At 64.2% G+C, this 26927-nt stretch overlaps 3 protein-coding genes across 7 annotated transcripts; 1 reads left to right on the top strand and 2 right to left on the bottom strand.

The window, feature by feature from the left end:
- The first annotated feature begins 3762 nt into the window (after positions 1-3762).
- On the top strand, positions 3763-5318 carry PPDPF (pancreatic progenitor cell differentiation and proliferation factor). The gene is made up of 5 exons (XM_066235502.1): positions 3763-3917; positions 4375-4455; positions 4576-4653; positions 4756-4852; positions 4935-5318. The coding sequence occupies exons 2-5, from the start codon at positions 4401-4403 to the stop codon at positions 5035-5037; spliced, it is 333 nt and encodes a 110-aa protein (XP_066091599.1). The 5' UTR covers positions 3763-3917; positions 4375-4400; the 3' UTR covers positions 5038-5318.
- A 403-nt stretch (positions 5319-5721) lies between these two features.
- On the bottom strand, positions 5722-15694 carry PTK6 (protein tyrosine kinase 6). Of its 5 annotated transcripts, XM_066235498.1 has the most exons (9): positions 15384-15414; positions 14923-15275; positions 13157-13281; positions 12638-12870; positions 12022-12175; positions 10513-10674; positions 8752-8933; positions 7146-7299; positions 5722-6933 (listed from the first exon to the last, which is right to left on the bottom strand). In XM_066235498.1, the coding sequence occupies exons 2-9, from the start codon at positions 15150-15152 to the stop codon at positions 6746-6748; spliced, it is 1428 nt and encodes a 475-aa protein (XP_066091595.1). In that variant the 5' UTR covers positions 15153-15275; positions 15384-15414; the 3' UTR covers positions 5722-6745. The 5 variants fall into 5 exon arrangements, with proteins under 5 accessions (XP_066091595.1, XP_066091594.1, XP_066091597.1 ...); XM_066235497.1 differs by having other exon boundaries at positions 14923-15694; XM_066235500.1 differs by having other exon boundaries at positions 12638-12798; positions 14923-15691.
- A 1788-nt stretch (positions 15695-17482) lies between these two features.
- SRMS (src-related kinase lacking C-terminal regulatory tyrosine and N-terminal myristylation sites) lies at positions 17483-26297 on the bottom strand. The gene is made up of 8 exons (XM_066235495.1): positions 25628-26297; positions 21750-21871; positions 21204-21370; positions 20494-20635; positions 19312-19470; positions 18614-18795; positions 18356-18512; positions 17483-18229 (listed from the first exon to the last, which is right to left on the bottom strand). Exons 1-8 carry the CDS (start codon positions 25987-25989, stop codon positions 18036-18038), a joined length of 1485 nt encoding a protein of 494 aa, XP_066091592.1. The 5' UTR covers positions 25990-26297; the 3' UTR covers positions 17483-18035.
- Between the last annotated feature and the right edge of the window lie 630 nt (positions 26298-26927).

The raw sequence follows: 26927 nt of genomic DNA on the forward strand, positions 1-26927 counted from the left end.
CCGTGGCCTGTGAACAGGGACTCACTCGCCTCGCTTCCGACCCCGGGGAAGAGTCCCGTCCTTTTCCATCACACGGGCGGGCGCTCTTGCTTGCGGAAGCTTGCGGGAGGTTCTCGCGGAAGGTTCTCTCCGAAACTCTTTGTTAGGTTGAAGACGCTCCTTCCCGTTCCCTTTCGCTGAGTTTTCGTCGCAGCACATTCTCCCTCCATCCCTCACCGTGGGCGGGCTCTTTGGTGCCTTTCTGCAGCAACTCCTTCAAAGCCCCCACCGAGGGGGGGGGTAGGGAGTGTCCCAGCTTCTGGGTCCTTTCAGCGTTCCTGTGGGCCAGTGCGTTCCCCACGCCAGTGGAGGTAGGTACCCCTGGTGTTTTATGCCGGGAAATTTTTGCATTGGATCCTGAAGTTTAGCCCTTTAGATGAATAAACACGTTGCAGTGTGTTGTATGCCTTGGGTTGGATTCCTGAGGGCTGAAATGGTTGCTTCTGACAGTCCCACCCCCCACCCCCCAGTATCAACCCTTGCATTTGGGGAGAGAGCTTGTTGACCTCCTCAGTCCTTCGTGCTGAACATCTAATAACTTTACTACATAATTCACCCTTTCATCAAATCCCTCTGGGGACTGCCCACTGCATGGCTGATTCTTCCTTAGCTATGGGGTGGGGGGGGAGGGGGGAGGGGGAGGGGGGCAAAAGCAGAAGAGATACAACCCCTGTTCCTGCAGAGTTTGCTTAGCTGACCACTAAACAGATGACATTATTTCCAGTGGTGGAAAGTGCACACCTACTAAGTTCTAGGTCAGGGGTCCCCAAACTGTGGCCCCCTGAGGCCATTTATCCGGCCCCCGCCGCACTACGGGAAGGGGCACCTCTTTCATTGGTGGTCGGTGAGAGGAGCACATTGACCATTTCATTAGCCAAAAGCAGGCCCATAGTTCCCATTGAAATACTGGTCAGTTTGTTGATTTAAATTTACTTGTTCTTTATTTTAAATATTGTATTTGTTCCCATTTTGTTTTTTTACTTTAAAATAAGATATGTGCAGTGTGCATAGGGATTTGTTCATAGTTTTTTTTTTTATAGTCCGGCCCTCCCAACAGTCTGAGGGACAGTGAACTGGCCGCCTGTGTAAAAAGTTTGGGAACCCCTGTTCTAGGTCCTAGACTACCCATTCACATGGAGCATCTTAACCTCAAAACAGCCCTATGAGTCCAGCATCCCCCACCTTACGGATCTGGAGACCAGAGGACAGCAGCTGTGACTACGGCCCCCCCCCCCGACACCCTCTGGCCACATAAAGTGCCTCCTGTATAATAGGCATTTATTAACTATTATTACTCAGTAGTGGCATTTTTTTTTTAATGGTGACATTACCAACAGAAGCTCCAACTTGTGCTCAAGAATGGGCAGTGGCTGCCACCGAGGAAGGGGTATTCCAACCTGAAGGTAAGGGGCGTGGCTGCCATGCTCCTGGTGGGGAACCCCGTTCCCTGGGGGCAGGCTGGGGGCCCTGGAGGTTTTCGTAGAGCTCTCAGCTCACCCCCAGCTACCTGCGGCCAGAGCAACAGTACAGGTAACTAACATACAGACCACAGTCACGGCAACCTCTCAGGTACATGCGGCCACTGAGAGCCTCCACTCAAGGTGCCAGCCCTTCCCAGTCCCATCCAGTCGTCAGAGAACAGCTGTTAGGAAGGTCCCGTCACCACCACTCCCTCATCCTTCACAGGAGGGAGCGGAGGCTTGGGAGTGGCAGGAAGGAGCCACAGCTCCAAGCTAGAGAGAGGACCCATCTTAGAATTCCTCCAGGTCTTTATCAAGGGTCTGACGCTTCTGCCACTCCAAGAGGGGCAGCTCTGCCTGGGGGTGGGGCTCTGTGGTTTCTTGAGGTCCAGAGGAGAGATGTCCGTACCCCATGTGCCTGTCCCCTGTTCTGTTCTCCCCAAACCCCTCAGAACTGCCCAGGCCTGCGAAGAGCTGCTGGCCAGGCTCGGCAATGACCCCAGTGACAAGACTTTGGTGCATCTGACCCACTACCAGGCTCAGGGATTGGTGAGGGGGGTCAAGAAAGAGAGAAAATGTCCCTCAAGAATTACATTTGATTTGCACTCAAGTCACTCCTAATTTATAAGCCAGAATCAACCCCCTGAAGGGGGCAGAAGCTTGCTGGGAAGTGACTGTGGGTCTCAATCCAGAGGCACCCAAGACTCAAAGACAGGAGGAGGTTGTCAGTTGGGAAGTGGGGTTTCGGGCTGCGGGGCTCCATGAGCAAACTGGTGGGTGCCATGCCCCCCCCTGCATGGTCATGTGTGTCACTTGTGCACACAGCCCAGTTCACCGCCCGTGGAAGCCTATGGAAGGCCCAGCTGGAGAGGTGGCCAGAGAGCCCCTGGACCGTCTTCCCCTTCCCAGTGGGCCAGCAGAGGCCCAGTCAGTGGGAACCCCAGGAAAGATGGAGGAGGTGGAGAAGGATGAGAGATACCTGGGACAGGCAACTGCACCCCCTTCCAGGGTCCCCCAGACCACACTGCTGCCCGAGCCAGGTCTCAGTCAGAAGGTCAGCAGCCTCCATCCCCACCCAGTCCAAGAAAAACAGCCCTGGCCCCTCCTGGGGTCCTGGGGTCCTTGTCTGTGGAATGAGAAGTTGCACTGAGGCCCAGGAATGCTGAAGGGGTCTCTCGAGGGTGTTGAGGATGTGGAACCCGGCAGAGGGGGTGTGGAATCTTCCGGGCAGCACCCCCCCCCCCCCGAAGCCCTGCAGACTTCCCGAGACCTTGCCACCCGCCAGGGCAGAAACCTGCCCAGCCAGCCGGGGCCCAGTGTACAAAGAGCTGAATTCCAGAGCTGCTGGCTGCGGGAGGCTGGGGCTTGGGCCTGTCCCAGGAGGCTGGTGGTGGAGGGGCCCCTGGTTCCCACATCCCAGAGGATGTCCGCCTCCTGATTGACAGGCAAGCCAGGGTATCATGGCAGGGCCCCAGGCACCTTGGGGAAATATTCTGGGGTCGCCCCAAACAGGGGTCCTCTGCCTCCAGTTACTGGTGAAATCCCCAAACAGCAGCTCTTCAGCCCACCCACTCGGATAAACCTGCCTCTCTGCTCGTACCCTGCCCTCCACGCCCCAACCGGGGCCCTGCAAGCAGGCGGAGCTGGGGAGCTAGGGAACTGCTGTACGGTTCCAGAGTCCCCAGAGCTCCGGTGGGCGACCCAGGCTAAGTCTTTAAAGGGCCGCCTCGACCAGACACCTGGCACAGAGCTCAGGACCCAGAGCGTCCCAAGGGCACCACCCAGCGCCCACAGCTGGGGGCAGGGTATATCTCAGGGCCCACGCCTGGCTGGAGGGCGGGCTGGCAGATGAGCAGATGCCCCTTCTGGGCTGGGTGACAATGAAAGTCCTGAGTGGACAAGGCCGAGGATGGGGTTACGGCCCAGGGCTGTGAACCGCAACGGAAACGAACAGGAAGGACAGGGGCCACGGTCCAGCGCCCCGCCGCCTCCACGGGGCCGAAGAGGTTGTGACAAGGCTGGACCCGCAGGGGCCCGAGGGGATGGCCAGAGCCTGGGAAGAGGGGACAGGTCCTGCTCTAGGACAGGGGGAGGGTGCTTTAACCACTGCAGTCCCACGCCAGGCCGAGACGCGCTTCCCAGGCCACCCCCGGTCGGGTGGACGCTGCGGGAACTGGACTTCCGCCCGAGACTGCCCCGGAGAGCCCGGTCAAGGGGGCGTGGCCGGCGCGGTCCGGCCCCGTGACGCGACCGTGGCAATGCCTTATAAGCTGGCGCGTCCGCGCCTGCGCACCCCCACGCCTCTCGGTCGAGAAGCGGCCTCCCGCGGTCTCCTCTGCAAATGGGCTCCGTGGCCTAGCGCCCTCGTTCCCGCCACCCGTGATCGCGCGCCGAGGTCCACGAGGGGCTGCCGCCGAGGTGAGGCCCTGGCGGCGAGGACGGCTCTCTGCGCAGTGCTTGCCCGATGCATGCACCGATCGGCGGACGGACGGACGCGTGGACAGGCGGGGACAGGGGCGCGGGGTTGGGAGACCGCGGGAGGGAAAGCGCGAAGGACGAGGCCGAGGGCTCCGGAGGCGAGGGCGATGGGCCCGGGAAGCGGGTTGGCGGGGCTCGGTGTCCCCGGAGGGCGCGCGCCCGGTTCCCGGTTCCCGGAGCCCCAGACGCGCGCGCTGCCCAGCGCACAAAGCGCCTTTGTTCCAGCCGTGCGGCCGGTTCGGGCTGGTTGGGGCCGCCTTTGCCCGGTGAGGCGGAGGCGGTCCCAGAGTTCCAGCCACACCTCCGCTTGGTAAACAAAGCCCCGCGTCGCCGCCCCTTCCGGGAGCGCATGGGGCTGGCAGTGACTAATGGGGCTCCCCGACACCCCTGTGCACAGGTTGCCACCAGTCCACAAGCAAGAGCATGGCAGCCATCCCCTCCAGCGGCTCCCTCCTGGCCACCAACGATTACTACCGGCGTAAGTAAGCCCCCTCCCCACCGCCGCGCAGGTCGCTCCCACCCAGCTCCAGCCTCTTGAGAAGCCTAGTCAGCGTGGGGAGTGGGCTGCGGGCTGGCGCTGACTGTCTCTTCCCTCCAGGCCGCCTGGGTTCCACTTCCAGTAACAGCTCTTGTGGAAGTGCCGAGTACCCTGGGGAAGCCATCCCCCACCATCCTGGTGAGTTCGGGCCTGCTTTTCCTTCCGTCTCGGGCATCATCTGGAGAGGTTCTCCAGGAGTGGACAGCAGCGCCCTGACCCCCTCCCCTTTGTTTCCCGCAGGTCTCCCCAAGGCGGACCCAGGTCACTGGTGGGCAAGCTTCTTTTTCGGGAAGTCCACTTTCCCGTTCATGGCCCCCGTGTTGGAGTCCCCAGAACAGTGAGTCCATTTTCCTGGGGGGGGGGCGCTTGGGAGGTGGGACACGGGTGGGAGCAACCTCTGACCACACTCTCTCCCCCAGCTCGGAGTCTCCCCAGGCCTCCAGCAGCATGATCACCTGTGACCTGGCTCGGGAAGCCACAAGGAAGCAGCCTGGCAAAGCCAACGCTGGGCCCCCATCCTGAGTGGCCACCACCAGCCACCAGACTTCCAGAGGCGCTAGGCTCTTTTGAGCCCCTCCCCCCCTCCTCTTTCCCCGTTTCCCCTCCTCACCCCACCCTGTAGACTAGGCAGGCTGCAGCAAGCGGAAGCAGTTCGGTTACTTTTTTTTTTATATCAAAACAGCAAAATACCAAAAAGGAAATTGAGGGAGTCCAGCTCTTTTCTACCCAAGCCACACGCAAGCCTTCCTGACACCCATAAGAGTGTGCCTTGCACCACATTGAGAATAAACAAGCAGCCAGCATCCCTGGTGGTGCCTGTGAGCTGTGTGTCCCAGCCTGCCGGAGAAGCCACCCAACCCCTCTCGGCCTCCTCACTTCCTGGAGGGGGTAGGCAGCTGGCCCTGCCCCTGGTCCCCTACTGGGATGAGTGGGGAGCCCTGTACCAGAGAAGGGGCGGGCCTGGGAGTGCAGGCACTCCAAGACTGCACCAGCCACTGAGGTCAGAGTGCTGGAGGTGACCCAGCCCTCTGCCTCTGGGGGGCTGGACCTCTGGCTCTGGGTGTGGAGGAACGTTGTGCCCCTTAGGGGACTTTGATGAGGTCCTTGTGTGTACACCAGGGAGGGAGATGAGCTGGTGTGGGGCAAGCGCTGGGCTGTGCTGGCTCCCAGGTGCCTTCCTGTCAGGGTGTCCCTTTCTCTAGCCCCTCGTAGGACGCACTCTGGGCAGGGCTCTCCAACCCAGGCGCCCACGACTCAGGCTGAGCATAGAGGGCGTGGGTTACCTCAGAGGGGCCTTGCCACTGCAGGCAGCCCAGCTGTGGGCAAAGTCCAACTCGGGGAGCTGGGAGGCATGGTTTTGCCATCTGCCTGCCTTGTGTCCAGATGCCTCCAGGGGCCAGCAGCAAAGGATGACCTGGTCTTTTGACCAGCTGAGGGCTCCAAGAGAGGGCAGCTTAGCGGAGAGGACTCGGTGTGAGGTAAAACTCGGCCCTTGAGGGAGCCCCGCCCCCCATCTATAGAGCTATATGAGTCCATTCCAAGGTCACACTGCCCTGGGTGTGTCCAGACAGGGTGGGGGAAGCCTCACCCCGGTTCCACTGTGGTCCCAAGGTCAGTGGTTAGTGTTGAGGCCGGGTGGAGGGGGCCCCAAAGGAGACCAAGGCCTCTGGGGGCAGCTGCTGCAGTCATGGCAGGAAGACACACACACACACAGCTGCTGCAGTCATGGCAGGAAGACAGACACACAGCTGCTACAGTCATGGCAGGAAGACACACACACACACACACACACCCTGTGGGAGGCAGCAGTGTCTCACACCAAACAGCCACTGTCGGCAGAGTGCTGGGGAGTCTGCCCAGCCCCAAGTTGGGGGACAGGCAGGGGCCACATGGTAAAGGGTGAGTGAGGCTGAGGTCTGTACCATGCAGTGCCCCCAGAGGGCCAAGCCCTGGTCCTGAGTGCACTGGGGGACTGTGTGTGTCAGGAACAGTTCCACTCCCTTTGAAAAGAGCAGCTTTGCTCTTGGGTGGTTCCGGATTTGAAGTCACTTGGGAGAGCCTGGCATGTTCCTGGTGCTGGTTCTCAGGAGGGGCAGCCTTGCTCAGCCCCCCTGGACCACAGATGGTGTCTTCTGTCCCAGGACAGGGCGGCCCTGGCTGGAAGAGCATCCTGACCTGGAAGCCAGCAGTGTGTTGCCCCCTTGAGGCAGCAGCGGGCAGAGCCCTGCTCTCAGGCTGGGTCCTCGTACCTGGTGAAGCTGGAGAGCTTCTCCTGCAGGGCTTGGAAGCAGGGCCTCTGCTCTGGGTCCCGGTGCCAGCACCAGAGCATCAGCTTGTGGGTGGTGGGCGGGCACTCGGGGGGGCGGGGCATGCGGTAGCCCGCCTCCACCCTCGTGAAGGCCTCGTGATTGGACATGCCTGTGGAGCGCAGAGCAGGACACGGAGGCTGCAGGGGCTGGGAGACCACCGACTGCCCCTCCCAGGAGGCCTCAGGCTGCGCTGCCAGCCTCTGCATCCGCCCCCCCCCTCCATGCTCATTTCTCAGGCCTTCATTTTGGACAGCACCTGGGCACTCAGAATGGTGTCCAGGTGACAGCCCGCTCCCACCCTGCCCACTGCCAGGTCAGTACCTGGATAGGGTGTCTGACCCCTGCTAAAAATCTCATGGAGGAGGACCCCAAAGGACCAGACGTCCGACTTGACCGAGTAGCGCCCTCGCGAGAGGGCCTCAGGCGCGGTCCACTTGTAGGGGATGTTGCGGTCGTGGGAGAGGTAGATGTCCTCCTGCAATCAGAAATGGGCGTGGCAGGGGGCCGACAAGGACGGGCGTGGGAAGCCCATGTGGTGGGCAGCTGCCCTCTGCGGTCAGGCCAACCCTGGACCTCGTGGGGTGAAAGGGCACAGGCAGGTGGCAGGGCTCAGAAGTTAGGGTTGGGAAAAGCGTGGCCCCGACCCAGATAGGTAGCAGTGTGAGCCCCAGTATGACCACTTGACTGCTGGTGGAGTCCACAGACAAGTTCAAGATCATGAGTTCACAGATGCCATAGGGGAAAAAAAAAAGTGGCCCTGCCCGGTTGGCTCAGTGGTAGAGCGTCGGCCTGGCGTGCGGAAGTCCCGGGTTTGATTCCCGGCCAGGGCACACAGGAGAAGCGCCCATTTGCTCCACCCCTCCCCCTCTCCTTCCTCTCTGTCTCTCTCTTCCCCTCCCGCAGCCAAAGCTCCATTGGAGCAAAGATGGCGCTGGGGATGGCTCCTTAGCCTCTGCCCCAGGCGCTAGAGTGGCTCTGGTCGTGACAGAGCGACGCCCCTGATGGGCAGAGCATCGCCCCCTGGTGGGCGTGCCGGGTGGATCCCGGTCGGGCACATGCGGGAGTCTGTCTGACTGCCTCCCCGTTTCCAGCTTTAGAAAAAAAAAAGCTGACCGGCCACCACTGGGCAAACTCGAAAAAGTTAGCAGTCATGGTCAGCCTGCCTTCCCGAGTGACCTGTCCCCATGGTGGCCACTGAGTGGGTGAGGGACTTGCTTTCTGGAAGCCCCCAGTTTACATGGAAGAACCACAGAAGCGGTGGGTTGGGAGGGACTTAGGCCGTCCAGCAATTGTGACGTGTCGGTCCACATGGGGAGCAAAGGATAAATTCGTGGCGTTTCCAAGAAGGTGGACATTAAGTTCTGAAGGGCTGTGATGACTAGGAGAAGTCCCGGTGAAATTGGAAAGGTGTGACTGCAGTGTGGCCGTGTGCTCATTGGGGTCCTTACAGATACAAAGTGCACATGTGCCGGGCCTTGGGGCTGTGGTGGGGTGGGCAGGCCAGCGGTGTGCCCATCTCAGAGGGACCGTGAGATACATTGCGTGAACCTGACCGTTTTTTGTCTTCCACATTCTCCACAATAAAAATGTTTCTTTGGGTGGGGGGGGAGAGAAGTTTGTCCTGAGCCCCCCAGACCACTCCATCCTCTCCTGGCTGAACCGCAGAATCTGGGCAGTGACACCGAATGATGGCTGGGTCCCTGCTCCTCCCCACCCAGCCTGTGGTCACTCACGCTGGCCCCGTGTGCCTCCCCTTTCCTCCTGTGATCCCTGGGCTGGCTGAGTGCCCCCCAACGGCCCTCCGGCTCTGAAAGGCCCCTGTGAGCGGCCTCCTGTGTCCCGCCTCCCAGAGATGCAGCCCTCGGCTCCTGTCCCTGTTCAGGGACCCCACGGGAATCCCCAGCTCCAAGCACAGGGGCAGCCCCACCTTGATGAGCCTGGCCAGCCCGAAGTCCCCGACTTTGCAGATGTTGTTCTCTCCCACGAGGATGTTCCTGGCAGCCAGGTCCCTGTGGATGTAATTCTGAGCTTCCAGGTAGCACATGCCCTCGGCCACCTGTGAGGCGATGTCCACCAGCTCCAGGACGGGCAGGGCCTTCTGGTCAGAGTCTACAGAGGCGAAGGGGGTCAGGGTGAGTGGGGCCAGTGGGGCATCCTCTCGGTCACACCTCTTCTGACTCCGCTCAGCTCAGTGGAGGGGCTGGGCCAGAGGGCAGGTGGCCTGATTTAAAACTGGGACAGCGGCCCCACACAGCTAAAACAAGGTGAGGGGAACTCCAAGGTGAAGTACAGAGACGCCCATCACTGTGATTGACACGATGGAAAACCTCGTGAAGTTTCAACAGGCCACGGGCTCAGTGGACAGGGCACTCCTGTGTGGGAGTGTGTAGGCTGTCAAAAGTATCATTTCTGGCCCTGGCCGGTTAGCTCAGTGGTAGAGCATCAGCCTGGCGTGTAGGAGTCCCGGGTTTGATTCCCGGCCAGGGCACACAGGAGAAGCGCCCAACTGCTTCTCCACCCCTCCCCCCCTCCTTCCTCTCTGTCTCTCTCTTCCCCTCCCACAGCCAAGGCTCCACTGGAGCAAAGATGGCCCGGGCGCTGGGGATGGCTCTGTGGCCTCTGCCTCGGGCACTAGAATGGCTCTGGATGCAACAGAGCGACGCCCCAAATGGGCACAGCATCACCCCCTGGTGGGCGTGCCGGGTGGATCCCAGTCGGGCGGATGCGGGAGTCTGTCTGACTGCCTCCCCGATTCCAACCTCAGAAAAATACAAATAAATAAATAAATAAATAAAAAGTATCATTTCCAAAGAACAGCTAATGGCATGGGACGCTGTCTGCAACAGCCCAGCTGCTGTGAGCAGTTCTGCATCCAGAATTTTCCAGGGTTGGTGGGAGAGAACACACCCACAGACACACACACACACCCCATACCAAAAGTCACTTATCCTACAAAGCACATCTCTTCCCATTTTAACACCTCTGACACTGGGCCAGCTCAGCTCGTTGGCGGTCACGGCTTCACTGAGTGTTAAGTGAGATTGTGGGGTTTGTTACAGAGACCAAGACACCTCTGGCAGCCATGGGTGCAGGTGTCAGGATTTTGGGTTGTTTGTTTGTTTTTCTTAGAGACAGAGACAGGGAGAGAGATGAGAAGCATCAACTCATGATTGCAGCTCCTTAGTTGTTCACAGATTGCTTTCTCATATGTGCCTTGACCAGGAGACTACAGCAGACCGAGTGACCCCTTGCTCGAGCCAGTGACCTTGGGCTCATGCCAGCAACCGCGGAGTCATGTCTATGATCCCACGCTCAGGTCGGCGACCCCATGCTCAAGCTGATGAGCCGTGCTCAAGCCGGTGACCTCAGGGTTTTGATCCTGGGCCCTCAATATCCCGGGTCCATGCCTTCTGTCCACTGCGCCACCACCTGGTCAGGTAGGAGGGCTTTTCTTGTATTTGTCCTTATCTGTATTTTCTCCAGTTCCCACCAGGAACAGATGGTGCATTTATCACAAGATGCTTTACACATTTCTTACACAAGAAAGGCCTGACAGAGGCACCGGGAGACCCCTGGCCGTCCTGTGCCCAGTGGGGGGGTGATCGGGTGTCCTTCCCCCCCACCCCCAGCGAGCAGGTGTCACTTCGAGCCTCTGAGAGCAGCTGGTGCGCTGCCACCGCCCACTCACCCCGGAGGAGCTCCAGCAGGCTCCCCTTGGCCATGAGCTCCGTGATGATGTACACGGGGTCCCCCACGGACGCCACGGCGTACAGCGCCAGGATGTGCTTGTGCCTTAGCCTCTTCATGGCCTGGATCTCCGCCTGGAAGGTGTGCTGGTGCAGGAGGTCGTCTACAGAGGTGGGCGGCCACAATGGGTGCAGCCCGGCACCCCCTCCCTCAGGAAGCACGGGCGCCGCCCCCAAGACGAGGGGGTGGAGGGCAGATGCACCGGGTCCTACGACACCCCGCACACACCCAGGGCCTCCAGAGGGGTCCACCACGCCTGCCCTCTGCTCTGACAACACCCCGCGCACCCTCAATACCCACATTTGGCCAATGCCTACCGAACTCAGAAGGGAGAAGGAACATCCCCAGTGGGTTTCCCTGCACCCTGGGCCCGATTCTTGAATGTGGGGTCCTGGGCCCTGGTGTCTCCCAAGGAGACTGCAGATGAACCTTCCAGGTTTCTAGTGACCTGGTGATTGTAGTGGCTTTCCACAGACGTTAAGATGAGCCTGTTGGCTCAGTGTTAAAAAGCATTGGCCCGGGCCCTGGCCGGTTGGCTCAGCGGTAGAGCGTTGGCCTGGTGTGCGGGGGACCGGGTTCGATTCCCGGCCAGGGCACATAGGAGAAGCGCCCATTTGCTTCTCCACCCCCACCCCCCTCCTTCCTCTCTGTCTCTCTCTTCCCCTCCCGCAGCCAAGGCTCCATTGCAGCAAAGATGGCCCGAGCACTGGGGATGGCTCCTTGGCCTCTGCCCCAGGCGCTAGAGTGGCTCTGGTCGCAGCAGAGCGACGCCCCAGAGGGGCAGAGCGTAGCCCCTGGTGGGCGTGCCGGGTGGATCCCAGTCGGGCGCATGCGGGAGTCTGTCTGACTGTCTCTCCCCATTTCCAGCTTCAGAAAAATACAAAAAAAAAAAAAAAAAAAAAAGCATTGGCCCGGCATGTGGATGTCCCGGGTTCGATTCCCAGTGAGAGCACATAGGAGAAATGCCCATCTGCTTCTCCACCCCTCTCCTTCTTGCTTCTCTCTCTCTCTCTCTCTCCCCCACCCCGCCTCCTGCAGCCATAGCGGATGGCTCCATGGCCTCTGCCTCAGGCACTAAGAAGAGCTTGGTTGCTGAGCAACGGAGCAACACCCCAGATGGGCAGAGCAGTGCCCCCTAGCGGGCTTGCCAGGTGGATCCCGGTCAGGGCACATGCGGGAGTCTGTCTCTGCTTTGCCTCCTTTCACTGAATTAAAAAAAAAAAAAGGTGTCAAAATGCCCTCTTACAATAAATCAATAAAAGCATTTAGGCTAAAACATTTACAATAGGGAGGAAAGTGCCACCTTCACATGATTGCAAGTGACACACGTGACACAGGTGAGGGCACTGCCTCGGCCCCCATGCCCAGTGAACCAGGCCACAGGTCCCTCTTGCTGGGACCGGAGCAGTGGGGATGATTGGGCAGAGCCCCCTGGCTGAGGGCCACTCACCTCGGGCAATCACCTTAATGGCCACTCGGACCTGGTTTTTCCAGAGCCCTTCGAAGACCTCCCCGAAGTAGCCAGACCCCAGCTTCTTGCAGAGCGTGAACTCCTCCCGGGGCCTCTCCCAGTCGGCACAGTGGGGCAGGGGCTGCGGCTCATGCTGGAGGGACAGGCGGGACCCAGGGCAGGTGGGGGCGGTGCTGGCTCATCGCCCAGCCCAGCTGTCGGGAATTCTCTCTGACCCCAGCAGGGGGCACCAGTGAGCAGCCATCAGCTTGGGAGGGTCCCAGTGTCCAGCCCGAGGCCCTGGCCAGTCCCTCCAGGGCCTGCCCCCTGCTGTGTCCTGTAAACACACGCCACCCTCACTGCCTGCTCTGGGCCTGTGACATTGGCCCAAGTGCCACTCAGACAAAACGCTTGTCCGGCCACTACTCGGGGCACATGGCCCTTGTCCCAGAGAGACGCAGGACACAGCAGGAACGCTGCTGACCTCTTGCAGGCCTACCGGTATGCAAAAGAGGGACCATCCTTCCTCTGCTTCCCAGACCACTCCTTGTAGGACCTCAGCTTCCAGGCAGTCTGAGTCCCCCCTCAAGTCCCACACCCACCCCGGGTGCCCTACCTTCCAGCAGGGCAGGGTCAGTCGCAGGCCGTGAGCCAGGCTGTGCGCCCTGTGGTAGTCCACCAGCTGGGGCAGGCTGGGGAAGGACATGGCCTCACTGAGGTGCAGCCGGCCAGCACACCTCCAGATCTTGTAGTGCCGCACGGCCTGCTGGTCCCGCACTGGTGCACGGGGGCACAGACGGAGGAGGGACGCGTGAGCAGGTGGGGCCACCTCAGGACACCGCCCCGATCCTGGCAGCGGAGAGGAGCTCGCCAGTGGGCACCCTGTCCTGTGGTCCCCTGCCCCCGACAGTGCCCCTGACAGTAACAGGAGAAAAACCAAGCACAGGAACTACTGCCCACCCCAGGGCCTCAGAGATCCGGGGGAAGGGCCAGGGGCATCCTGGATGTCACAGCCAGATGGAGGGGGACAGGCCAGAGGGGCCGGCTCTCCGCATGCAGGAAGGAGGGATCTAGGGACCAAGAGACACTGGAGCGAGCCTGGTGACCCCACAGAGCCGGGGGAGGGCCGTCGTACCCGAGAGGACGTAGTCAGCGCCCGGCTTCTTGCTGACCCGGATCAGGAAGGCCCCCGACTCATTGCCGTCGGCCTGCAGTCGGTGCAAGGCTTCTGAGCGGGAGATGGGGCCGAAGAACCACCTGCTGGGGGGCAGAAGGTCCAGAGCCCTACGTGACCCCACGTGACTCCAGCCCTGCCCCCTGCCCTGCCCACCCAGCTCCTCTCTGATACTGTCTCCAATCCAAGACCCCTTCTCCGCCCATTGCAGACCCCAAATGTCCCAAGTGGCTGGTTCCAGACACCAGGAAAGTCCCGAGTGACCCAGAGGGGGTGGAGCAGGCACCTTCCACCACCTGGCCCTGGTGTGTCCCCCGTCTGTGGTCAGAGCCACCCTGTCCCAGGGATGTGCCACCTATCCCACGGGACCACATTGTTCTGTGATCCTGTGAGGACCTCGGGCGACCTGGGCCACAAAGTGGCTGTGCCCTAGCCCCACAGGGCTGTGCACACGTGACTGCATTGCACACCCACACGTGCACACCCACACACCCTCGAATCCCAACACACCAGCCGCCGGCACTGAGGCAAGGGTGAGCCCTGGACTCTGGGCTGCAGGGAGGAGCCTGTGCTCCCCCAGGTGACCTCTGCTGCCAGCTGCTCTGCCCTTGGCCCTCCACTCCCTCAGGCCTCACTGGAATGCGGGCCCTTGCACGGAAATCCACTGCCCGGCACAGGCTGCCCCCCACACACACCTCCACCCACTCTGCCTCTTCCCTGCTCCTCAGATGTGCTGTTCCCAGCAGTGCCAAGCCCCAAGCCTCCGCTCCAGCTGGGCACACCCCACATTTGTGTTCACCGTTCTGCCGGGCACACACAACGCGAGCTCAGTCAAGGGGGGTGGATGGTGAGGGGCCCTGGGGTCAGAGCACAGGCAGGAGACAGGGTGCCTCCTGCTGGACGCCCCCTCCCAGAGCTCAGACAGTCTAGCCCAGGTCTCATGGATTTGCCCACTACAGATGGCCTCTGCAGTTCAAGCACCCCAGGCAGCCTCTGGGGGGGGGGCGCCTCCTCCTGGACTCACGTTGCCAGGGACGGGGCAGCCGTCAGGGTGCAGGGAGCGGACGCCCACAGCCCACACCTGAGACGGACATGTTGCAATAACATTTCTCCTCCCCTAACTAGGTCACACATCTGGTTTCGGTTGTTGGGAAGGTGAGCAGAGCTTGGTTTCCCCCAAAAGGCCCAGCCCCGCCTTGGGGTCCCACATAGACCCCATCACAGCTGGCCGGCCACCCCGAAGCCCACTGCGGCCTCTTCTGTCCTCTCTGGACCCTGGCACCACAAACGAACCACAGGGGAGCCCAGGAGAGGGGCCACCCACTTCCATTTCTCTCCCCACTCCCAGCTGTCGCTCAGCCAAAGCCATCATACTCCGGGAATGGGGTTGTGGGGTCCAGCCCCAACTGGGAGGCACAAGGAGAGAGAGTCCCAAGTCTCCCCCTCCTCGGCCAGCCTAGCAGCCCAGCCCCTGCCCCACCTGCCCTGAGCCCGGCCACAGGGGTGCAGAGCTCTGTTCCGCAGCGGCCCTGCCCTGAGCGCTCGGTGGCCCGCGGGGACCAGGAGGGCACTCACGGCTCGGACTCCTCCGTCTCCTCCTCGGCCAGCCTAGCAGCCCAGCCCCTGCCCCACCTCCCCTGAGCCCGGCCACAGGGGTGCAGAGCTCTGTTCCACAGCGGCCCTGTCCTGAGCGCTTGGTGGCCCGCGGGGACCACGAGGGCACTCACGGCTCGGACTCCACCGTCTCCTCCTCGGCCAGGTAGTTGTGGGGCACGTAGCCCTCAGCCCGGGCCGCGCCCTCCGTGTCCAGCAGCGTCGCCCACCACCACTCCTCCTCCTTCCTGGCCACGCGGAAGACGTCCCCGGCCCGGAAGCTGAGCTCATCCTCGGTCCGAGCCTCGAAGTCCCAGAGGCTCACATACTTAGGGCCCAGGGGAGGCTGGCCCCGGGACACCATGGTGGCTGCAGCGGGCCACCCGGCCTCCTCACCTGTCACCCTCCTCACCTGTCACTGGGCTGCTAGGAACACCGAACGCCCAACAGGAGCGGTGGGTGGGCGGAGCCAGCCCTGACAGGCCACCTGCGGAGGACCTGGCACACTTCCCTGTGACAGGTGGCTCCCTGATGCCCTGGGCTCCACCCCGAGGGCCTGGCAGCCTTCCCTGCTCCACCCACTGCTCCTGCCCACCTGCAGTGGGAAGCGTGCCTGCCCAGCAACCATGTGGCCGGACCTGAGAGAGAGAGAGAGAGAGAGAGCTAGAGAGAGAGAAATCAGTCGGACAGGGTCCTCCTGGGGTCCACCTTAGCGGAACCTGAACGGTGGGGACCGAGTCTTGGATCTGGGAGTCGGGGACGAAGGCCACAAACGAGTCACTCCGTTCCCTAACCTCCAGGGCCACCAAGACGGGACAGCAGGCTGGGAGCCGCTGCTGCTAGATGGAGCCCAGGTGGAGTCGCCTCTCTTCCCCCGCCCCCCAGAGACTCTCCCCCGTCCTGATTGATGCCTCCTTCCTACCACGGAGCCCACGCCAGGCCACACACACGCCCCGAGCCCGGCCAGGAGCTGCCAGGCCACACACACGGTCCTGATGCCTCCTTCCTACCACGGAGCCCACGCCAGGCCACACACGCGCCCCGAGCCCGGCCAGGAGCTGGCATCGCCGCAGCGGTCCCGGGAGGAGCCCGGGTGAGGGCCGGGGGTCCGGTTCTGCCTGCTGGCCTGGGGGCCTGAGCGGCTTCCCCGTCGGAGGGGGTGTGGGGGGTTCTGCACCACGATGGGACCCTGAGGACCAATGACCACGCCTCTCCTTGCTGGAAGCCTCCCTGTCAGTGTGAAGAGAGGAACGGCACCTCTCACCCCAACGACAGCGCCAGAGGGAGCACAGGAGGGTGCGTGGTTGAAGGAGGGAGGTCCCTGGGCAGCCCGGCCCAGCTCTGACCCAGCGAGCCACAGGGCAGCAGAGACTCTGGAGGGGCTGGACTGCTGGGGTCCACGCCCGCCCCTCCCCCCACACTGCTAATACACACCAGTCCCCTCGGCCCCGGGCCTGGCCCAGGAGTGCAGGTCCAGGGAACCTCGAGAGTCGTGGGGTGTAGGGGTGCTCGGGGCTCTACCTGAGTGAGTCACACCAGGAAGCCAGTTTCCAGACTGGGCGTCCCGGCCCCTCCCAGAGGCTCCCGAGCATGAACCCGTCCAACGTGTGGCTGGGGAGACACCCGAGATGACCCCCACGCACACCTCCCTGCCTCTCTGGCAGGTCACCACGCCCTGCGCCCGCCTGCCTTCCCTCCGAGGCTGCCTGCCCAGCCTGCCCACCATTGCTGAGGCTCCTAGCACAGAGGGTGAGCCTTTCCTGCTGTCTGAGGAGTCTCTCGCCGCCCCCCCAAAACTGGAAGAGCTGAGCTGCAGCCACCCCCTTCCAGACCCTGTGCTCCCGAGCCAGCCCCTGGGCTTAGCACAGGATAGAAGGGTTGGTGGCTGCTACCCGGGGGGGCCTCAAGGAGCTCAGACCAAACCCTCCTGCCCCACCATCCGCTTGGATTGGGGTGGTCCCAGCCTAGGGTCGGAGGCTCTGAAGGATTCCGTCCTCTCTACTCAGCCCTGCCCCATAGCCAGACTGACCTGGGCCCTGAAGTGGCCCATTGCTATCTTGTCCCTGGGTGCTGCCACCCCTGCCTGTCCCCGGAAGTCCCTCCACCTCCAGTCCAGCCCTGAGCAGCCTGTTCTCTGAGCAGCCCCTGTGGTGGGGGCACTCCTCTGCCCCGAGAGGCACCAGAGGGTGGTGGGGACACTCCTCTGCCCCGAGAGGCACCAGAGGGTGGCCGTGCACGCCTCTGTCCCTTCTGCCCCGGAGCAAGTGCAGCCCCGCTCTGGAAATGCTGCTTCCTTGTCCCCAGAGAGCTCTGTCACCCAGGGGCCGCCTCCCAGGGCACCCACCGGCCAGCCCACCTGACTGGACAGCCACCAGACCCTGCACCACCGAGGCAGAGGTGCTGGGGGCCTCCCTGACCACGAGCCATCCGCCCCCAAAACAGCCACCCCGCCATCGGCCTGACCCAGCCTCCCTCCCGCCCCCTGCGATCCCAGACCAGGGAGACAGAAAGGACTGTTCATGCCGTCTTTTTCCAGGCCCCCTGCTCTGGGCACCAGGTTGCCCTAGGGTGGGTGTCTGGGCCCCCGGGAGCCAGCTGTCCCTCTACCACGATGAACTGGCTGGTGGACCAGCCATCAGCTCCAGCTCCTGCTCCCGTCGGGGGCCGAAGCCCACACATGACACGTGTCTGTGCGTGTGTTTGACGTAGTCCACACGTATTTATTGAGCGCCGCCTCCCTGCACGCACAGGGTCGGCACGCGGGCAGCGACGTGCTCGTGGGAGGGAGGCAGTGGCTGTGCCCAGGCCTGGGAGCCCCCCCCACACCAGCCCCTTCAACAAGGCCCTGGCAGGACTTTGGAGAAAAGTGGGAAGCTACACCAGCCGCTCTTGACCCTGGGAAGAAGTTAGGGCCCCACCCCGAGGCGGCATGCCCAGCGGGAGGAGTTACTTGAGCAGGGCCCAGGGCTTCTCCGCCCAGTCTCCCTGAGGTGGGAGCACACATGGGCTCCACCCGGACCTTCCTTGCGAGTTCCATCCCCGCCGGGACCTCTCCTCTCTGAGCGAGTGTCTGCGTGCGTCGGCCTGTGTGCACACGCGTGTGTGTGTCAGCAAATGAGACAACTTGGCCAGAGCTCTGCAAGCTGGCTGTCCGTTGCCCCGTCTGTGTTGAGGCGAACGTCGCCCCGAGCAGAGGCCCTGCGGGGTGGGGGAGAGTGGCCAGCAGCCTCAGGGTCCGGTGCCCGGGTCACGTGAGGGCAGGCTGGAGGTACTTGTGGATGGCGCCCAGCTTCTCCTGCAGCACGGCGAAAGCGGGCCGCTCCTCGGGGCTGCCCTTCCAGCACGCCAGCATGAGCACGTAGGCCTCGGCGGGGCAGGCGGCCGGGCGCGGCAGCCGGTACCCCCTGGCGATCTGCTGCAGCGTCTCCTGGTTGCTCATTCCTGGGGAGGCGGGGTCACGTGGGTCCCTCCCCCCTGCCCTTGCCCGACCCTGGTGCCCCTCCCTCTCTGGGGCGCGGGACGCACAGGGCAGGGTGTGCCCCTCCCGCGGGCTGCCGGGCGGCCCACCTTCGTAGGGACACTGGCCGTAGGTGAACACCTCGTAGAGCAACACGCCGAAGGACCAGACGTCCGACTTCTGGGAGTACACGTGGTAGTTGGCGGCCTCAGGCGCCGTCCACTTGACGGGGATCTTGGAGCCACTGCTCGGGGAGTAGACGTCATCCTGGTGAGGGGACACCGTGTGGTGGGGGTGGGCCAAGTGGTGCGCTCCCCGCCCGCCCACTCCACCGCCCCGCGGGGACAGGAGCCCCAGTCCGCACTCACCTTGAGCAGCCGGGCCAGGCCGAAGTCGGCCACCTTGCAGGCCAGGTCCTCGCCCACCAGCACGTTCCTGGCGGCCAGGTCGCGGTGGACGATGCGTCGCTCCTCCAGGTAGCTCATGCCCTCCGCCACCTGGCAGGCGAAGCCCAGCAGGACCGGCGGGCTCAGGGCACTGCCCTCGGGGCCTGTGGGCAGCAGAGAGTCACGGGGGGGCACTCCTCCCCCAGGTCACTACCCTCTGTGCCTCCGTTTCCGCGTCAGAGACAGCGTGGGCCCCTGTGCGGCCACAGTGACCGCTCGGGGTGGGCTGCTCCTTGGCAACCTGGTCTGAGTCCCCAACAGGGACAGAGAAAGGCCAAAGTGGGGAAGGACCCCCACCCCCCACGGGCTGGCTGGGTCCACCCTGAAGACCTTGTTCGGGGGCTGGTGACACTGACCGTCGCCCCCACCTACACTCACCCCGCCTGGAACCCAGTGCTCTGACTGTGCCCCCCCCTCCCCCCACACACACACAAGGCCCGAGGCCCGAGGCCCGGCCCAGACCAGGGACCTGGAACCTGCTCTCGGCCAGAGCCCAGCATGGCCTTCTGGGCCTCGGAAGATCCAGCCTCCAACAGCAAGGCCTGGAGCCCGTCCCGGTCCGGGCCAGGAGGGGGCAGGGGTCACTGTCCGCAGGGCGGGCAGCAGCAGGGCACACTCACTGCCCAGGAAGGCCTGCAGGCTGCCCTTGCGCATGAGCTCGGTGACGATGTACACGGGCTCCCCGGCGGAGCACACCGCGTGCAGCTGGATTAGCCGTGCGTGCCGCAGGCTCTTGAGCGTCTGGATCTCCTTGGCGAGGTCCGCGAGCTTCATGTCGGCTGCGGGAGAGGGTGCAGCTCCGGGACCCACCCACGCCCCTCCTCCGTGGGGGGCGGGGAGGTGGGTGTGGGGCGAGTCCCCCGTGGGGGGGCGGGGAGGTGGGGTTGGGGGCGGGTCCCCGTGGGGGGGCGGGGAGGTGGGGGCAGGTCCCCCGTGGGGGGCGGAGAGGTGGGGGCGGAGGCGGGTCCCCCGTGGGGGGCGGGTCCCCGTGGGGGGGCGGGGAGGTGGGGTTGGGGGAGGGTCCCCGTGGGGGGCGGGGAGGTTGGGGCGGGGGCGGGTCCCCCATGGGGGGGCGGGGAGGTTGGGGCGGGGGCGGGTCCCCCGTGGGGGGGCGGGGAGGTTGGGGCGGGGAGGTGGGGGCAGGTCCCCCGTGGGGGGCGGGGAGGTGGGGGCGGAGGCGGGTCCCCTGTGGGGGGGCGGGGAGGTGGGGGCTGGGGCGGGTTCCCCGTGGGGGGGCAGGGAGGTTGGGGCGGGGGCGGGTCCCCCGTGGGGGGGCGGGGAGGTGGGGCGGGTCCCCGTGGGGGGGCGGGGAGGTGGGGTTGGGGGCGGGTCCCCGTGGGGGGGCGGGGAGGTTGGGGCGGGGGCGGGTCCCCCGTGGGGGGGCGGGGAGGTTGGGGCAGGTCCCCCGTGGGGGGCGGGGAGGTGGGGGCGGGGGCGGGTCCCCCGTGGGGGGGCGGGGAGGGGGGGGCGGGGCAGGTCCCCCCCTGGGGGGGCGGGGAGGTTGGGGAGGGAGCCGGGGGCCGGTCCCCGTGGGGGGGTGGGGAGGTGGGGGCGGGGCGGGTCCCCCGTGGGGGGGCGGGGAGGTGGGGCGGGGGCGGGTCCCCCGTGGGGGGGCGGGGAGGTTGGGGCGGGGGCGTGGGGGGGCGGGGAGGTTGGGGAGGGAGCCGGGGGCTGGTCCCCGTGGGGGGGTGGGGAGGTTGGGGCGGGGGCGGGTCCCCCGTGTGGGGGTGGGGAGGTTGGCGCGGGGGTGGGTCCCCCGTGGGGGGGCGGGGAGGTTGGGGAGGGGGCGGGTCCTCACCCACCTGATTTGATGACCTTGACGGCCACGGGCACAGCGCCCAGCCACAGGCCTTCCCACACCTCCCCGAAGTAGCCCGCGCCCAGCTTCCTCCGCAGGACGAACTCGGAGCGAGGTCGTTCCCACTCGTCCTGCTGGGGGGGCTCCTGTGGGGGCGACACTCAGTGCCTCAGCCTGCGCCGGGGACACAGTGGCAGCTTCTCCGGGCCAGGCCTCTGCGTCTATGCCCAACGCAAGGTCAGTGTTGGCCCTGCCAGGAGCTGACCTGCCCCGGCTAGGCTGCGACTGCTTCCCTGGACCTAAGTGGTGCTTTTGCTGGAGGGGACGTGTTGGTCCACACACATTCATTACTGCCCCGAGAGGCTGTCATTATGTGGACAGAGGAACTGGGTCGAGGTCCGGGCCCCTCACTCTGGGATGGCGGCAGAGGACCCCCGGCTCCAGCCCAGGTGTGGCTCTTTGGGTCAGCACCTCCTCCCACACCCCTCCCCCGCCCCTGGGCCTGGGGGCTGCTTCCTGCGTCTTCCCCAGATGCGCCCCAAACTCGCCCCTGCCTTCCCTCACGGCTGCCCTGCAGGGCTTGGCCTCCCCCACCCAGGGCTCTCGGGAAAACCCACCCAGCCCTGGGGCGGGGCCCCCACCAGATTGTGGAGGTTATGCCCCGCCCCCCCCACCCCGCACTGTCCGCCGGCCGAGGGGTGGGGACAGGCCCACCTGGGACACACAGGGCTGCAGCAGCGGGTTCTGGGTCAGCTTCCAGTTGGCCTTGTAGTAGGTGAGCAGCTCCTCCAGGCTGGGGAAGAGACGGCCCTTCTGCAAGTAGACGCTGCCGTCGGCCGCCGTGGCTATGCGGTAGTGGCGGACTTTGGCCTGGACCCGGACTGGAAGGGGGCAGAGAGAGCGGCTGTGCCCTGACCCTCCACCACCCGAGCCAGGAGGCCACCACTACCTTCCCCAGAGCTGAGGAGGAGAGAGCATGGATGGCTACAGGCCAGAGCGTGGACGGGGGCTGGCGTGGGGCTCTTGCTGGCGTGTGTGCGGAGCAGAGTGGGCTCAAGGGGTGCTGGTGTGAGTCTGCGAGGTGTGGGAGGGAAGGGGCAGGATGAGCAGGGGAGCTCAGGGGTGAGTGAGGACAGACACACGAGGGGAGAGCAGCAGGCGCTGTCTGGCCCAGGGTGGTGCTGGGCTGGAGGACGGACCCCAAGGTCACGAGTGTTTTGGCCCGGCGGGGCTACCCAGGGGCATGCGGGACTCTTGTACCTGACAGCGAATAGTCCCCCCGGCTGCTCTCGCTGGGCCGGATGAGGAAGGCCCCTGGTGCGTTGGCCGGGGACAGGAGCAGCTGCTGGGCCTGGGTGCGGCTGATACCACCGAAGTACCAGCTGCAAAGGGCGGGCACAGTGGTCACCAGGCCAACCCAGCCCTAGTGACCCCTGCCTCACGCTGGTCAGAGGCCCCACGTGCCCACTCTGTGCCCCCAACCCCAGCCCCCAGCGCTCGGCCTCCAGAGTTGTTGGGACGGGACAGAAGGACCGCTTGGGATGGCGTGCAGCTGACAGCCACCAGCAGTGACCTGCGTCAGGTGAAACCGTCCCCTCATCTTAGCCATAGGCTCTCCATTAGTTCCTGCTCATAAAATGACCATCAGCCCAGGCCACAGGCTAACAATTAGCCTGGCCACAGACTGAACCTGGCAAACTCAAGACAGCTAAGTCCCTGTGAGGGATGGGGGCCCACCGGGAACCAAGGAGCCCTGAGGATGCCCGGGTGTGTGGGCTGGGCTGCAGGTGTGGCCTGGAGGAACCGTGGACGCCGCCAGGCTGGGCATGGCCCACATGCCTCAGGAGGTCACAGGCGGGTATAAGAAGCAGCCTGCACCTTGGAGCGGACAGGGAGGCCCTAGACTAGAGCAAGAGGCCTGAGACTGGCTGGGCAGGTGGTTAGCAGAGACTGGGGATAGAGGGAGGCTCAAAGCATTGAGCGTCCACCCCTGAGGAGCCCTGCCCAGCACGGGCCGGCCCAAGCCCCAGACCCTCTGCTCATACAGAGATGCCACCGTGGAGGCCATCCCAAGCACCAGGGTGGCAGGAGTCCCAGGTGCCGACTCCTTACTCTGTGTGGGATTTCCAGACACCGGGAGCCCACACGCCTGAGTGTGGGGTCGGGCAGGCTCGCCTGGGGCTCCCCCATCAGATACTTCATCTGGACAAGCACTCCCCTTGAGTCAGGCCAGGTGTGGCTACTGACCCCAACCTATCACCTGTGTCTGTTCCCCAAGGCCCAGGTAGGGGAACCTCTCACCTGAGTGTGGGGTCGGGCAGGCTCGCCTAGGGCTCCCCCATCAGATACTTCATCTGGACAAGCACTCCCCTTGAGTCAGGCCAGGTGTGGCTACTGACCCCAACCCATCACCTGCGTCTGTTCCCCAAGGCCCAGGTAGGGGAACCTCTCACCTGAGTGTGGGGTCGGGCAGGCTCGCCTGGGGCTCCCCCATCAGATACTTCATCTGGACAAGCACTCCCCTTGAGTCAGGCCAGGTGCGGCCACTGACCCCAACCCATCGCCTGCGTCTGTTCCCCAAGGCCCAGGTAGGGGAACCTCTCACCCGAGTTAGCTTCCTCCCTGAAGCCTCCTCATACCCGGGACATCTAGAGACCCAGTGACAAGAGGCCTGCCCCCAAGAGGAGCCACAGATGCTCAGGGACAGTCCTGTGAGAACAGCCCCTCATCCACCCTGAGGGACAGCATAGGAACCTGGCTCTCAGACTACCTGGTGGGGGGGGCAACGCATGACTCACAAAGAGTCAAACACAAGGAGGGCATGCCCCACAAAGAGGGGACGGGGTGCAGGCGGGGCCTGCTGGAGCCGGGGGGTGAAGGCAGGGCCTGGCAGGAGGGGCAGCGGCACTCACACCCACCCTGGGGAGCAGTGAGCAGGGGGCCGGGAACCACCACGGCCAGAGCGCTGAGGCTGGGCTGGGCTGGGCTGGACAGAAGGAAGTCAAGACAGAGAGGTGAGGTGCTGGCGGGTGGAGGGGCAGAGGCCTGGGGAATGCGGGAGACAGAATCAGCAGACAGGGCGGGGGGCGGGGTCGAGGACCCGTGGACCCTACGTGCGTCCCAGAGACGATACCTGGTGGAGCAGCAAGCTCAGGGCCACACTGATTGGGCAGCGGGAGGTACAGCCCTGAGCCTGCTGGGCTCCCCTCTAATCCACCCCGGGGCCTTGGGCTGCCAGGGAGAGCCTCGCAGGTGTGAGGCGGCTACAGCGAGCCTTCCCAGGACAGCAGGGGCTACGGCGAGCCTTCCCAGGACAGCAGGGGCTACGGCGAGCCTTCCCAGGACAGCAGGGGCTACGGCGAGCCTTCCCAGGACAGCAGGCTCGTGGGGAGCAGGGAGAACCAGAGGTTCCCCACTCTGTCCCCCCTCCACCACCCCCTGGAGCCCCAGGGCCTGGGATGCGAGCTGAGGCCCGGTGCACACCCTGGGCTGCAGGGATGCTCTCTGGGTCCCTCCCTGGAGACGGGGACTGTGGGTGAGATAGGACCGTAGGGGCTTCAGCAGCTCAGGAGCAGTGCGGCCTCACCGTGGGGGCTGAAGGGCCGGCCCACCCAGCCAGTCCGGCCCAGGGACAGGTGTCTGAGGCTAATGACCCTGTGCGTGTGGTGAGCCCTTTCATCTCCAGCCCGGGCAAATAGTCATTAGCTCTTCCTCTTGGCAGCCCCTGCCCCACCCCTGCCAGCCTGCTCCAGGAGAGGCTCTGCTCTGTTCTCCACTCCTGGGGTGACTGTGGGCCCCTCCCCATCAGAGCGGCTGCTTGGTCCCAGGCGTGGGGTGGGGGCTAGAAGGCACCTTCCTGTGACTCAGGTCCCCCACCCCCACCTCCAAATCTGCAAACCCCCCAGGAGTCTGGAAGGGGCCCGAGGGAGGTGGGGACCCAATGCTGATCACCCAAGGACACGTCCAAGGCTCAGGTCTGGCCCAGCTGGAGCAGGACCAGTGAGGGGGGTGGGTCAGGGTGAGGTCTGGGGGCAGGTCAGGGTGAGGTCTAGGGGCAGGTCAGGGTGAGGTCTGTGCAGCACAGCGGGCAGCTTGGCAGGGAAGTGAGGCTGGTCTCTGCTGCCTGCTCTCACCCACCCAGCAGGCCACCCCCATGCACACCGGGGATGGGAGGAGGTCACCCTGCCCCCCCTGAGTGTCCTCTAGCTGATGACCATCCAGTTAGACATCAGGGACTGCAATGGCTGCCACAGCCAGCTGACCCGCTGCATTCAGGGGAAAGCTGGGTCAACCGCCCTGGGACGGGGCCCTGCTCTGAGCGGGCAAACGGCTGTGCCAGGAGGCTACCTGGTCTCGTGGACCTGGAGCTGGAGTTCAGAGAGGTCACCTCCTCTGAGGAGGCCACCGGGAGAACCTCCACCCTCTGTCTTCTCCCTTCCGTGATGACAGACAGGTGTACACTCAGCCAGATGCCAATGCGGCTAATTCCCGCCTGCAGACTGCCCCTGCCCTACGGGGGGACATAGGTGGTTCCCCTCCCTGTGTCCACTCCAAAACAAGCTTCTTGGGGAGCAATACCAAAGGCCAGGATCATGACGGACCCATACCCGGCCCAGAGCAGGTGAAGGGGGGCTCTTGAATGTGGACAGGTGAGAGGGACAGGTGAAGGCACCTCTCTGACCCAGCTGTAAACCCCCCCCCCCCGTCACCACCTCACCCCTCAGGGCACATCTGATGTCCTCACCAGGAGGGCAGAGCTGTGTCGGTCTCACTTGAACTACACCCCAGACCCTCGCTCTGCCCTCTGCACAGTGACCGCTCGGCCAGCCTTGTGGAATGAGGGACCCCGAGAAGGCTCCATCTAGGCTGAGTCCCTTTGTGGGAGCAAGAAGGCCTGTGGCCAGCAGGTCGGACAGAGTCCCAACGTGACCTGCCAGGGAGGGGACAGGCATACGCACCACCCAGGCAACCTGCTGCTGGACCGCACCCCAGGCTGTGTGTGCTGACCGTGGTTCCACGACCGTGGTACCAGGGCCCTGAGGAGCCCTGCCGCTGATAGGTGAACGCCCAACCTTCCCGCAGTGGCCACCCCCGGACTTGTTCGCTTACCCCCGATGCCGCGAGAAGGTGGTACTCACAGTTGTTCTGAGAGCGTCTCGGGGGTGGCCTTGGCCACACAGGCGATGGGCACAAGCCCCATGCTGGGCTGGCCAGAGAGCCTGCGAGCAAAGATGTAGTCACCCTCTTCCTTGAGGGCATAGAGCCTGTCCCCGCGGCTGACACTGAGCTCGTCCGCACACCGCGCTGTGAAGTCGCACAGCGCCCTGAAGAGCTGCCCGCGCGCGGGGGGGCTGTGGGGTGCAGCGGCGCGGGGCTGCAGCTCGGCGTCCGCGCCGGGGTCCGGGAAGCAGGCCATGCGGTGGGCCAAGGCACCCGCCGGCCAGATCTTGTCCCAGACGAAGGACAGGAAGGCCAGCCGCTTCCTGAGGAAGGACTCCATGCTGCAGGGCGTCCAGGGCCCTGCAAGGGAGGGGACTTCCGTGGGAGAAACTGGAAGGGCCGGTGGGGCCGCAAGGCCAGCGTCGGGAGCCTCGCTGGCTGCGTGCGCCTGGCGCGAGGTGTGGGGTGCCAGGTCACTGCAGAGAGCCACCGCCAGCAGGACCAGGCGTGCAGAGCCCCGGGCTTGTCTCCGGGCTGGTGTTCAGACTATGTTGGGGGGCAGGTGGTCCTCTAGCCCCCCCCCCCCCCGGCCAGGTGACAGCTGCTCCTCTTCTCGACCTCTAGGACATCTCGTGGGCAGAACTTGGCCCCAAGTTGCTCAGAGCCACTTGGGGCTGGGGCAGGCGTCCCGAGGGCGGGGCAGGAGTCCCTGGGGCGGGGCAGGGGTGGGGTCTTGGGCGGACCGCCCCCTTCCTCCTCACCTCGGCCCTCCCCCAAGCCCAGGCAGAAGGGAGCGGTGCTGCTCTGCCAGGGATAGGAGCCCACCCATGCAGGGCCAGCCCCTTGAGCACACTAAAGCAAACTGACCACTGCTCAGGTCTGCCTGTGTTTCTGAACTAAGTGCGGAGAGCAAACCTCAGCCAGCCAGGCTCTGGAATGGGGTCCCTGCAGGGGGAGTCTGGGAGTGGCTGGGATCCCACCCCCAGCCTGCTCTTTCTCCCAGGCGTGTCTGCCCCCTGCCGCGCCCTTTAGGCACCGAGTTCCTCACCAAAGCCTCATCCCTCTTCTGCTGACTTTAGACCTTCCTTCCACACCCCAAACTCGATCTACACCCAGACATTCCCTCTCTGTGGTGGGTGGGCACAACAAACATGTGCGACGATTGTCCGCCCACGGGCCCCAGAGAGGCGGCAGACGGTCTTCCCTGAACCCCGGAGCCCAGGTGTGGGGTTGGGAGCTCCCTACCCCACACCTGGGGAGCAACGTGTGCTGTTAGCA

Source organism: Saccopteryx bilineata, chromosome 6 (genome assembly GCF_036850765.1).
Source record: "Saccopteryx bilineata isolate mSacBil1 chromosome 6, mSacBil1_pri_phased_curated, whole genome shotgun sequence".
NCBI classification, from domain to species: Eukaryota; Metazoa; Chordata; class Mammalia; order Chiroptera; family Emballonuridae; genus Saccopteryx; species Saccopteryx bilineata.